General features: G+C 51.8%; 1 protein-coding gene across 2 annotated transcripts in view; it reads left to right on the forward strand.

The window, feature by feature from the left end:
• The window catches only part of USP43 (ubiquitin specific peptidase 43), a 207,326-nt gene that overhangs the window by 80,425 nt on the left and 114,795 nt on the right, over positions 1-12,106 (forward strand). For both annotated transcript variants that reach the window (XM_050919242.1, XM_050919241.1), the window contains exon 3: positions 6,679-6,785. In XM_050919242.1, the coding sequence (XP_050775199.1) occupies positions 6,679-6,785 (107 nt within the window). The remainder of the gene's footprint in view (positions 1-6,678; positions 6,786-12,106) is intronic.

The following is a 12,106-nucleotide window of genomic DNA, read 5'->3' on the forward strand; positions in this document are numbered from 1 at the left end:
TTACCTAGGTCCATCTGGGGGTCCCAGAGAAGCCAAGCCCTGTCAGGGTGCCCATCTCCATTTTCCAGCCAGCTCCAGACTGAAACTTCCTCCAGCCTCTCACTCAGCCTCTCCTCGGCTCCTCCCCCAGCCTTTGTGTCCTTTGTCCAGTTTCCCGGGCAGAGGTGTTCCCTGGCCTCCAACCCCCCAAGTCCTGGGTTCTCATGTTACATGCTCAGGTATGCTCCCTTCCCCAGTGCAGGCAGTCCCAACTCCCCTGCACCCTTCCCAGGTTAATACTCCCCACTCAGCGTTCACATAACACAGCAAGAACATTCCCACTTCGTCGCAACCTGCTCCCCACATAGGTCATGTTAGCAGCAAGGAAGGAGAGCGCTCCCCCCAGAGACCCAATGTGAAGCCTGTATCCCCAGCTCCCTTTTGATCGTAATGGGGGCAAGGCGCATGGAGCCCTGGGAGATGATGTCCCTGTGGAGTGAACGTTCCCTGATGTGCTGTTTCCCCAGAGGGAGCCACGCCCCGCCGAGCCATCAGGCTGCCAGTGTGGGGGATTCTAATGGACACTTCTCTTCCCGCCATCCGTTCCCACCATCTGTTCCAGCCTCATCGCTGAAGCAAAAAGCCCACCGCTAGCAGTCTGAAAAGTGACTGGGATGGCCGGGCAGGTCTGGATCTGGGCTGGCAAGTGTCTCCTCCACTTCAATCACAAGTCAGGGGGTGGGCACAGAAGGAGAGTGCTGTTTCCAAGCCAAGGTCACACCAGTTTTCCTGTCCCTAGTGTGGCAGGCGTGAAAGCGATGGGAGCTGGCTGAGCTCGAATGTCCCCATCCTTCACATCCCCTTCTCCAGGGGACTATGGGCACCAGTTTGGCGCAGTGTGAATCAGGGCCGCCCAGAGGCGGGGGCAAGAGGGGCAATTTGCCCCAGGCCCCGGGCTCCGCAGGGGCCCCCAAGAGAGTTTTTCAGGCCCCTGGAGCGGGGTCCTTCACTCGCTCCGGGGGGCCTGGAAAACTCTTGCAGGGCCAGGCCCCAGAGCTTCTTCCGCTCCCGGTCTTCGCTGGCGGGTGGGTCCTTCTGCTCCGGGGCGGAAGGACTCCCCCCCGCCAGCGAATTACTGCCGAAGTGGGACCTGCCGCCGAAGTGCAACCCGGTCTTTGGCGGTAATTCGGTGGCGGGGGGCCCTTCCGTTCCGGGACCCACCGCCGAAGTACCCCGAAGACCCACGGCGGGGGCCCCCTGCCACCGAATTACCGCCGAAGACTGGGTTGCACTTCGGTGGCGGGTCCCGCTTCGGCGGTAATTCGCCGGCAGGGGGCCCCCGCCACGGGTCTTCAGGGCACTTCGGCAGCGGGTCCCGGAATGGAAGGGCCCCCTGCCGCCGAACAGGACCTGCTGTAGACATTTTGCCGTGCGGGGGGCGCCCTGCGGATGCTCCACTGGAGCTGCGGGACCAGCGGACCCTCCTCAGGTCCACCGGAGCCGCCTGCCACCGACGGCCCCAGGCCCCCGAAATCCTCTGGGCGGCCCTGGCGTGAATCCCATTCCTGCTTGCTGCAAAGGAGCCTGGTTGAGTTACACAGGAATGGAATGGAGGGCAGCAGCTGCTTAGTGGTGGCCCTGCAGGGGGCGCTTTTCCAGCTGGTGTCCCTGAGCATCCTAGGGCATGGGGCTGGGGCATTCTCTGTCAGAGTATCCCACTCTGGGTGGGATGCGCTGGGGTGAGAATCAAGCCTACAAATTGACTCTGATTGTGAGCTCAGTTGTACAGAGTTCCTGAATAACCTGTAATAACATGGAGCTGAAAAGTAGGTCAGGTTGTTTTCAATAATGAATGTTATAAACAGGTGCAGGAGAACCAGACAGAGATAAATTAGTCCAAACAAAAAGGGCCACGCTGCTGTGATTCAAGGGGTATGCTGAAACCATGCTTGGGAAAGACAGAGGATGTGGGACCAGAAATTAGTGAATCAAAATTTGTGTGTGGGATATTAGGACTAATTGGTGGACAAAAGAATGAAGGGATGGGCTATTCCACCCACCGCTCCTTTTGTGGGTCCTTAAACAAAGAGAGTTCAGGGGGCAATACAGGAAGAACAGACACAGACGACTGGAGTGAGCTTCACTGCCAACCCTACTGTCTCCCAGGCCCCGGACCTTCATCGTCCTGATCCTGAGAGACGTCCTGACCAGACCGGGCCAGAGGGAGGGGCTCAAACAACACTGGTGCTCCTACCAGCTTCAGCTGAATCCCAACCACCACTTGGGATGAAACAAGATCAGACTGTAACAGCAGCAGCAGCTCCAATCCATCTCAACAAACTTCTCCCCTTTTCCCCAGAAGGACTGCGATTACCAACCTGCATCGGCGCCAATTCCGTGGGTGCTCCAGGACTAAAGCACCCATGGCAAAAAAATAGTGGATGCTCAGCACTCACCCACTGATCAGCTGTTTGGTGGTGGGCAGGAGGCTGACGGAGTGGGCGGAGTAGGGGTGGGAAGAGGTGGAGCGAGGGTGGGGCACACTTGGGGGAAGGGGTGGAGCTGGGATGGGAAGATGTGGGGTGGGGGGTTGGTCTTGGAGGAGGGGACAGGGCAGGGGCAGGGCCTCAGTGTGGAGTGGGGGTGGAGCACCCACCCGAAAAGAAGGAAGGCGGCATCTGTGCCATCCTGGCTCCCATCTAAGAGACTGTCAAACAAGGGGGGTTTCCTTCTGAACCTCTCACCAGCTAAGGGAGAGAGAAGGAGGAGTGCTGTCGAAATGCAAGCCTGACTTAATGCTTGACATTCCAAAAGCTTTCACTGTCTTCCCTTCTTTTCTTTATCTTCAATACAAAATTCAAAGGATGGTTAATGGTGCGTTTGCCATGGTGCCAAGGAAGCTGAGGTCTCTATACCAAACCCCGCCCGTTATAGAACACTGTTTAATGTTGGACAGCAACTGAGTTATGTTAACCCTATTAGCTCTTATGTTCCATCTAAATTACTGCAGTATCCTCCCGCTGGTGTTTCCTATTGCCAGCCGTGGGCAGGGCTCAGCCCTCCCTCAGTATCAGTCTCCCCCTGGAGATTGGTTGCTAGTGCTGGTCTGGGTGAGGCTGCTGACTGTGTTGTAGGCAGAGCTGCTGGCTGTCTGTCCAGGGGGCAGTGAGAAGATTTTGGAAAGAACTCCAGTCTGTGGTCAATTTCTTTCAATTCCTTTTGCAAATAGAGAACCAAGAGCTGGTGCTCAGTAAGGCTTAACTCAGCCAACTGACAGACCTTTTATCTTCTTCTTTTCTCCCAGAAGCTGGCAGGACAGGTACTGCCCCTAATTCTAGTGACTTTGTCAATTGCATCCTTGTTGGGGTGATTTGGTGATTTGGATCTTCCTCTGTTTTGATGCAATAACCTGCACTCCTAGTTTTTTTTAATCATACAGCTGACGTGGTCTAACTATTCCCAGGTTCCAGCCAATGAGCCCAGATAGCTGGGGCCAGTTAAATTAATTGTATCCAGGGGGTCCCAGTGCTAAAATTCTGGTGAATTACCACCCCCTCCCTTCCCCGGAGTGGTACTAGCTGCAGTTACTTTGATGCAGAGGCTGTAAATACAGAAGCAGTTGCCTTAGGACCTGCTCTAGGAATTTTGTACAGGACCAGTGAGAGAGATTTATTTATCACATCTTCAGGTGAAGTTGCAATCTGCTCTCCTTGCCTGGGTGTTACAATTGGGAGCCACAATTAAGGACCTGTGAATCTCCCTGGCAGGAAGTGTCGGGGAATTTGACTTTCTGGTTGTTGCAATGTTGGGATGCAAGGTGAAAAGTGCCACCGTTAGGAAGGGATCGTGTCCCCCTTCCTGCTGCTGTTCCTTCAGGGCAGCCACACCCCTAAAACTCTCACTGCTCAGGATATCGTAAGTGAGCTAGCATGGGCGAAGGGTTTTAATAGGGAACTGGGGGGTCAGAGCTCCTGGCTTCTGTCTCCAGATCTGTCAGTGACTCAGTGTCTGTGACCATGAGCCAGTCACACTAATTGCTCTGTGCCTCAGTGTACCCCTCTGTAAAACTGGGGTGATTGTATTTGCTGGGGTGCTGTAAAGCACTCTGAGATCTGTATATAATAGGCATCAGGGAAGTGCAAGGATGTATTTATTTATTTTGATGTCCTTGCTCGTGAAGCCCTGCTGTCACACTTACCTTGGAGACATGCACCCCAGGTCTGTGTATATCATACAGGAAGATCTGGATGACCTTGTAAACTGGAGTAATAGTAATAGGATGAAATTTAATAGTGAAAAGTGCAAGGTCATGCACTTAGGGATTAATAATAAGAATTTTAGATATACATTGGGGACGCATCAGTTGGAAGCAACAGAGGAGGAGAAGGACCTTGAAGTATTGGTTGATCACAGGATGACTATGATCCGCCAATGTGATATGGCCGTTAAAAAAGCTAATGCAGTTTTAGGATGCATCAGGCAAGGTATTTCCAGCAAAGATAAGGAGGTGTTAGTACCGTTATATAAGGCACTGGTGAGACCTCATCTGGAATAGTGTGTGCAGTTCTGGTCTCCCATGTTTAAGAAGGATGAATTCAAACTGGAACAGGTTCAGAGATGGGCTACTAGGATGATCCGAGGAATGGAAAACCTGCCTTATGAAAGGAGACTAAAAGAGCTTGGCTTGTTTAGCCTAGCCAAAAGAAGGCTGAGGGGGGATATGATTGCTCTTTATAAATATATCAGAGGGATTAATATTAGGGAGGGAGAGGAATTATTTAAGCTTAGTACCAATGTAGACACAAGAACAAATGAGTATAAACTGGACACTAGGCAGTTTAGACTTGAAATTAGACGAAGGTTTCTAACCATTAGAGGAGTGAAGTTCTGGAACAGCCTTCCAAGGGGAATAGTGGGGGCAAAAGACATATATGGCTTTAAGACTAAGCTTGATAAGTTTATGGAAGGGATGGTATGAAGGGATAGCTTAATTTTGGCAATTGATCTTTGATTATCAGCAGATAAGTATGCCCAGTGGTCAGTGATGGGATGTGGGATGGGATGGGATCTGAGTTACTGCAGAGAATTCTTTCCTGTGTGCTGGCTGGTGAGTCTTGCCCACATGCTCAGGGTTTAGCTGATCACCATATTTGGGGTCGGGAAGGAATTTTCCTCCAGGGCAGATTGGCAGAGGCCCTGGAGGTTTTTCGCCTTCCTCTGCAGCGTGGGGCATGGGTCACTTGCTGGTGGATTCTCTGCTTGAGGTCTTCAAAGCACAATTTGAAGACTTCAATAACTCGGACATAGGTTAGGGGTTTGTTATAGAAGTGGATGGGTAGGGTTCTGTGGCTTGCTTTGTGCAAGAGGTCAGACTAGATGATCATATTGGTCCCTTCTGACCTTAAAGTCTATGAGTCTATGAGTTTGTTCCAGTGGTTAATCACCCGCCCTGGTAAAAAATTACTCCTAATTTCCAGTTTTAATTTGTTGACTTCAGCTTCCAGCCATTGGTGTTTCTGCCTTTTTCTGCTAGATTAATGAGCCCGTTAGTAGCTATGTTTTCTCCCAAGGAAGGTCCTTAGACACTGTAAACTAGCCACCTCTCAGCTTCTCTTTGAGAAGCTGAACAGATTGCTCCGTAAGTCTCTCGCTGAAGCCCTTGAATCATTTTCCTGGCTTTCTTTTGCCCCCCTCTCCAATTTTTAAACATCCCTTTGAAAATGTGGAACCCAGAGTTGGGTGCAGTGTCCAGTGTCGGGCTCCCCAATGTCGTATCCAGCGGTGAAATTGCCCCGTCCTTCTACTCACTGCTCCCCGCTCTGTACAGCCAGTAATTTACCCATCAGGGCCTGTGGCTGCTTTGAGGGCTGCTGGGGCTGAGGGCTGGGAAGAGGGACTGGGCTAGCTGAGGGCCTCTCCAGGCAGGAAAGACAAGGGTGACTCCTCAGAGTAACTCTGCCAGGCTGCCCGGGAGGGGAAAAGCCAAAGAGCCTCCTGGGGGAAGTACAGTCAGTGCAGTGATGTGGGGCCGATGAGGCCACGTCAGATCTGAGCTACTTCTAGGGCTCCCTTCACTGTGGTATCCAGGGGTGTATTGATCCTCACAATTCACTGCGAGGCAGGGCTGGGCGACTGTCCTCGTCATACAGATGGGAACAGAGAGGCCAGTGACTTGCTGTTGATAATACCCAGTGCCAGCAGCTTCCCTGCCTCACCCCCACCCTGGAACTCTCCTCTCCAGCCTGGTTCCATCACCTTCCCCCACTTGTCCAGCCCCCACCCCCATTCCCTCTCCGTCCCCTGCTCCCCCATTCTACCCCATTACCCAGACTGTGTGCCCCCCTATGCCCACGGGGAAGCAGATCTCTTGCTCCCCTCCCCGCTTTGGTCTGGCAGGGCTGTAGTCAGTGTGCTAAGGCCCTGGGGAGAACCGTGGCCCATGCCCACACTGTAATGACCCCTGTGGCTGTCCAGGGCTGGTGGAGCTGGGGTCCCACCCAGCTCTCCTCCCTGCACCCTGAACTGTGGAGAAGCAGGAGTGGAGACGGGGGTGGAGGGGAAGATCTCCATCAGGAGGAATTGCTGTCAGCCCTCGCTGAGGGCAGTGGGGTGTGGTGGGGGCAGGGGTGCCGCTGGGGGGAGTCGGGTGATTTTCAGCCGCCATCCTCTGTTTCCATAACCCCATTTCTCTCTCTGCAGCCCCAGCCCAGTCTCGACGAGAGCTGTGGCTCTGGCAGCACCCAGCCAGCTGCCCAGCCTCCCAGCAGACAGAGCTTTGTAAAGAACCACTTCCAAGCACAGTACAGGTAAGTGGGGTGGGGGACACGTCTGCCCCGGACAAACCTTCCTTTCCCATCCCTGCACTGCATCAGCCGCATCCCAGTGTCAGGCTGAGCTGGGAGGTGAGGGGCTGGGATCCAGACACTTCCATGCTCCCTGCTGCACAGAGAAGGGCTGTGGCACCTGTCCTTGCAGAGCCCAGGCCACGTTGGCTGCCTGCCAGCTGCATGGTACCTCCAGCGAGATCGTGCTGGGCATCAAAGAGAAGTACTGGGGGTGAGGGTGAAGCTCCTTGGGAGCCGAACGGAAATTGTTTATGGCTTCAGCTCTCTAGGAATAAAACCTGCAACTGTAGGGAGAGGCCGGCCTGGCTGCCGTGTGGAATGACTCTCCTGCTCGCCTCTCTGCTAGTGCAAAGTGGGAGTAACCGCAGAGAGATACGCAGGGGGAAAGGAGTGCAACCTGCACCCCACTGCTAGTTGTGCATGCCTGGTGCTTCCTTTTCCTGCAGTACCCATACAGCACGCTTTCCCAGGCACAGACACACGCATGCACACACTGTTCCATCTGACCATGAGGACCCCCCATTTTTAAAGGCTAGTCAGAAAAATGGCTACAAAATGCCCCCTCCTGCTTCCTTGTCTGTGCCCCCCATGGGGCTTCCCATCACCCCGACTCACTTTAGTGAGCACAGAGCAGCTTTTCGCAGAGCGCAGCCCGCTGCCAGAGAGCAAGCTGCAGTTACATACCAGCAGCTGAGACAGCAGCAGAGTCCTGGCCGCAGAGCCTCACTTTGCAGTGCCAGTGGCAGAGGCAGAAGGTGGCAAGCTGGATTTCCAGGTCCTGGGGCTGATCAGTTAGGAAACCCGTTCCAGCTGGTGAAGAGAGATAACGGAGAGAGAATCCTCAAGAGGCGGGGAGGAGGGAAGGGGAGAGAGTTCCCTGACAGTGGTGACTCTTTAAACCATGCCTCATGTTTCCCTTCTCTGCTGGGAGTGCACCAGGAATATTGAGCTGGGAGAGCCCATGAGGAGGCTGTGAGGCTAATGCTTCCTAGTACTGCAAGTGACAACAGCGACCAGTACCTCCCTGGTACGTTCCGTCCAGCCATCCCAAAGTGCATTACAGATTGCACAAAACATGGGGTGGAGCATGGCAGCTGTTTCACAGCCCATGGCAGTGCTTCGTGACAGTTTAGGACAGTTTTTGAAGAAGATTATTGTATCCAACTGAAAGCGCAGGGGGAATTTTTGGTGGGCAAAGTGTAACAACCCACTGAAATCTGACCCTCACACCGCTCCTAATCTTATTTAATGTTCGCACATGGGCAGGACCTGGGCTTTATATTGCATTTGAAAGGTGGCAGTAGCTGGTGTCTTGGGTTCGGTAGCGAGTGAGAGGGCGGCGCGCTCTCTACTGAATCACCAGTGTCAGCCAGAACCTGAGCTTGATCGGCTGGGTCTGATTTCCTCTGAAGCAGTGTTATTTAACTAGATGGCTTCACCCAGAACTGTCACAATCTGGGGCCATGTTTTGCCCTCCCTCTCATCTGGGCTGTTAGATAGCCTGGGCGTGGACTGTTTGTAGTGGACAACGGGAAGCATTGTCTGGACAGTCGAAGATTAGGAGAAGGAGGCAGCAAGCTTTAATCCACACATATACAGGAGTGTAACATGCCTGGAGGAGCCGAGGTTCTGGTTGCTGGTCCAGGGCGTATGGAATGAAATCTGAGACTGTTACAGCTTCCAGTCCAAGGCCTGTTCACAGAGCCAATCGTATTGCCCGGGTGTCTCAGTACATCCTGGCCAGGACAGGAAGAGAAAGTCCTGAAGAACCTCAAGAACGGCTTGAATGTTAACAGCTGGTGCAACGCCAGGAAGCACGGATGTCCCCATTAAATGGCAGTTGCAGTGTCTGTTGACTTTAGAAGATTTCTGCTACAAACTCAATTGACACAGCAGCTGCTATTTCCTATTCAAAGTGCAGAGCCGTACTGCGGCCCAGGGAGCACAGAGAATAGCCTGCGGTAAGTGCTGGTAGTGGTAAAAAATAAAAACGATCCGCTTGGAATCCTCTGCACTAACTACATTCCCCTAGGGCCTTCGGAAGGTGCATGAATCCACCTGCTGTTGTGTCACTATGAAGCAAGGCTATCACAAAGGCATCCATTCCCCCGTCCCAGTCTGCTAGCACAGCATTATGCGTGTCGGAGAGTTAGTGGCATTGAAGCTATTCCAGGAGTGAGGCTTAATAAGCAGCAACTTCACTGAGATATTTATGTGCTTTCCACCATCACTGTGTGAATGTAAATTATCAGACGGGATGATCTGGAAATAAAATTAAAGACCCATTTAGGAATCAGATGGCAAAGATCTTCATAACAAGGAGCGATCGATGTGTCACAAGTGGAAATGTTGCACAGGAATAAAATTCTGGGGAGGTTTATGAGCTCTTTGGCCTGGACTCTGCTTGGTGGGAGCCCTTCAAGCAAAACTCAGGTGCTGCTGAATGTAGAATTGGTCATTCTCTAGATGGCGCTCTCCTGTAAGACCACATTGGACAAATAACCCCGTACTTGAGGTCATGAAATATGCTGTGGCTTTTTTTGTGGTAGTATATGGGATATTTATTTTGGGGCTCCGGGCATATTCCATCTGGCCACCTAAAATTCCTATTGTGTGTCAATTGGATATAGTTTTCTTCTTCACTTCCTTTTTTGAATGTTGGACAGCTGCCGTGTCCCACCCCAGAGATGGCTGCCCATCAGTGGTCAGTGCAGTGCTTTTGTTAAGTCTGAAGGAAGGGAAGGGTTGTTGCATTGTTCTGAGAGAACAGAGATGAACGCAGTGATTCTGCTCCAGCCAAACTCCATAGGAGAATAACAGCAAAAATCTTTGGGGTTAGCACAGTTGACTCTATGAGCAGATATATCAGGTAACTCCTGCACAGTCAGGATACAGTTGACAGGCGTTAGCATACCTGGATGCAGTATTAAGACTCAGGGCGTGCCAGCTGGACGTCAGGTGATTAAGTGGTTGCGGTGTTAAAGTTATTCTTCTGCAATATCACATCACAGTCTGCTCACAGGTGCATGGTAGCCTGGGCTCTGTATGTGGGGGAGGGGGAGAAAGAGTGAGAGAGACTAAAGAAACAAACTGGTTTATAAAACATCGGTGTTCCCGAAGTGTGTGCATGGAGTTTTGCTCAGATGAACTCCTTTGTGAGTGCCAGAAGTCCTAGAGCATATTGCCAGTACCCAGCACCATGTCAGGAAAATCCAGCACCTTCTGCAAAGGGATTAAAAGCAAAGGAACCATTCAGCCAGGATGAGTTCCTGTGTATTATTGTGGGTATAACTCAATGACTTTACCTAGTTAATTACCTAGTGCATGTTCTATCATCCACACTAAGTCCCATTAGTCTGTGAGCTGTGAGGGGCAGAGACCGGGTTGTCCTCGTGGTTTATACAGCACCAAGTACCTTGGCAGTGCTCAGTAAATAATACACCATAGTTAATAAATAATCAGAAACTATAGGTGCAAAATATGATTACTCTGTTATTCTGGGCACTGGGGGAGTGGCGTTTGCAGCTCAGTAGGAGTCGCTTTTCCCCCGGAGACAGACCTGACCCAATGCGATTTAAGAGGTCCCAGTGCAGCTGGAGATGGTAACTTTGAGGTAAGGCATATGGCAGAGGTTCTGACCCCTCGTGCTCAGTAAAGATGCCCTGTCTCTTTGACAAGAATGGGATGGAAGCCTCATTGTCCTAGCCAAGTTCCAGACAGACTGGGTAATTACATTAACTTTTCCCCAAATTCCCAATTGCTTCCACTGGAAATAGGTTTTGGGCCAGATCCTCACAGGGGTTTAGACGCCTAACTCCCATTGAGATTGATGAGAGGTCAGTGCTAAATATCTTGGAGAATCTGGGCCTTCCCTTTCTGAGCTGTGGTGTAGGGTTTGCCATGGGCTGCTAAGCAGCGGCCTCGTTCCTCCCCAGAGATGATTAGCATCATGATTTGTATTTCCATAACGTGTAGGAGCCCAGAACACAAGGGCTCCAAAGAGCTGAGAGGTTGGACTGCATTTCAGTGGGGGATGAAGAGTTTCCTGTGCAGCTAAGTAGTGACGGATCTGGGAGATGCTCAGAATGTGTCTGCACACTGGTGTAGCAGATGGGGTGACGTTAAAGTGGGGCAGCTGCCCCAACACACCTTTGCCTCAGTGATCTTTGGACGACAGGCGTCAGGGACAGGTGCTGGTGAGCGGAGATAGTATTTGTATCTGAATGGGTTGTCCAGACCCTAACATTGTGTTATGCGCTAAAGAAAGAGCATTGCTAGCTGATGATAGATTCTTGGAGATCACTTTAAGTGCCGATTATTATCTCCAGCTGTTGTTATTGCTGTGTAATGATCCAAACATGGAAAACCGGTGTCATCCTCTGAGGAGGTCGGAGCCCATGGGGTGTGATTTGGGGTCCGCCTGTAGCCTGCATACGCTGCTGAAGATCGAATGGGGATCTGATGGCCAGTGGGGAAGGCACTGCCTCTGATTTCCAAGCGCATGAGTGCTGCAGGGTGGGCCTGGCTTGGGGTCATACTGGCAGACAAATGTCACCGTTAACAAGTCCACGTGGCCAGCATTTATGGCATGCTGGTACTTGTGATCAATTCGCTTCCTCTGTACTTCAACTAGGAAAGAGCAGGGTGTCGTCTGAAGGGCTCGGAAAGGGCTTGGACAAGAACATGATAGCTAACCTGTTTTGAGAGGCCAGCATAGAGAGGGCCTGTGGCAGTTGTAATGTGTTAGCTGATCTAGGTTTCCCCTTCGACCAGCCATCACCTGTTAGCTTGCCCTGTCTACACGGGGACATTCCAACGACTTAGCAATCCCATTTTCGCTAAAGAACGTTTTTCCTAGGCAAAGCAAGCCCCACGTGGGCAGCCTGTTGCAAACCCACATGACCCGGATGATGAGCTGTGTCTCAGATCTGGGTGGGGTGATGAACAGGGGTGACAGCTGCCGTGACCACAGTGAGGGGAGGATGATGCGCTGAGTTTATTGAATACTTCCCTCTCTATCCCACATAGGCAAAGCTGTACAGCCCAGTGATCAGTTACAAACTGTTTGCCAGCATCCACCATTTACAGCTCTCTGGCCAGGTCTACCCGTCAGAGTTGTGTGTCTGGTGGGAGTAGGGAGTGATTTTTTTTTTTTTTATGACAGAGTAAAAGCTTTGGGCCAGGGCCAGGCCATGCAGTTTTCTGTGCAGGGGTGTAAAAAATACACCCCCTGAAGCTGACATAGTTAGAAAACCCCCCAGTGTAGATGCAGCAATGCCAAC

The sequence above is a fragment of the Gopherus flavomarginatus genome, chromosome 12 (assembly GCF_025201925.1).
Source record: "Gopherus flavomarginatus isolate rGopFla2 chromosome 12, rGopFla2.mat.asm, whole genome shotgun sequence".
NCBI lineage: Eukaryota > Metazoa > Chordata > Testudines > Testudinidae > Gopherus > Gopherus flavomarginatus.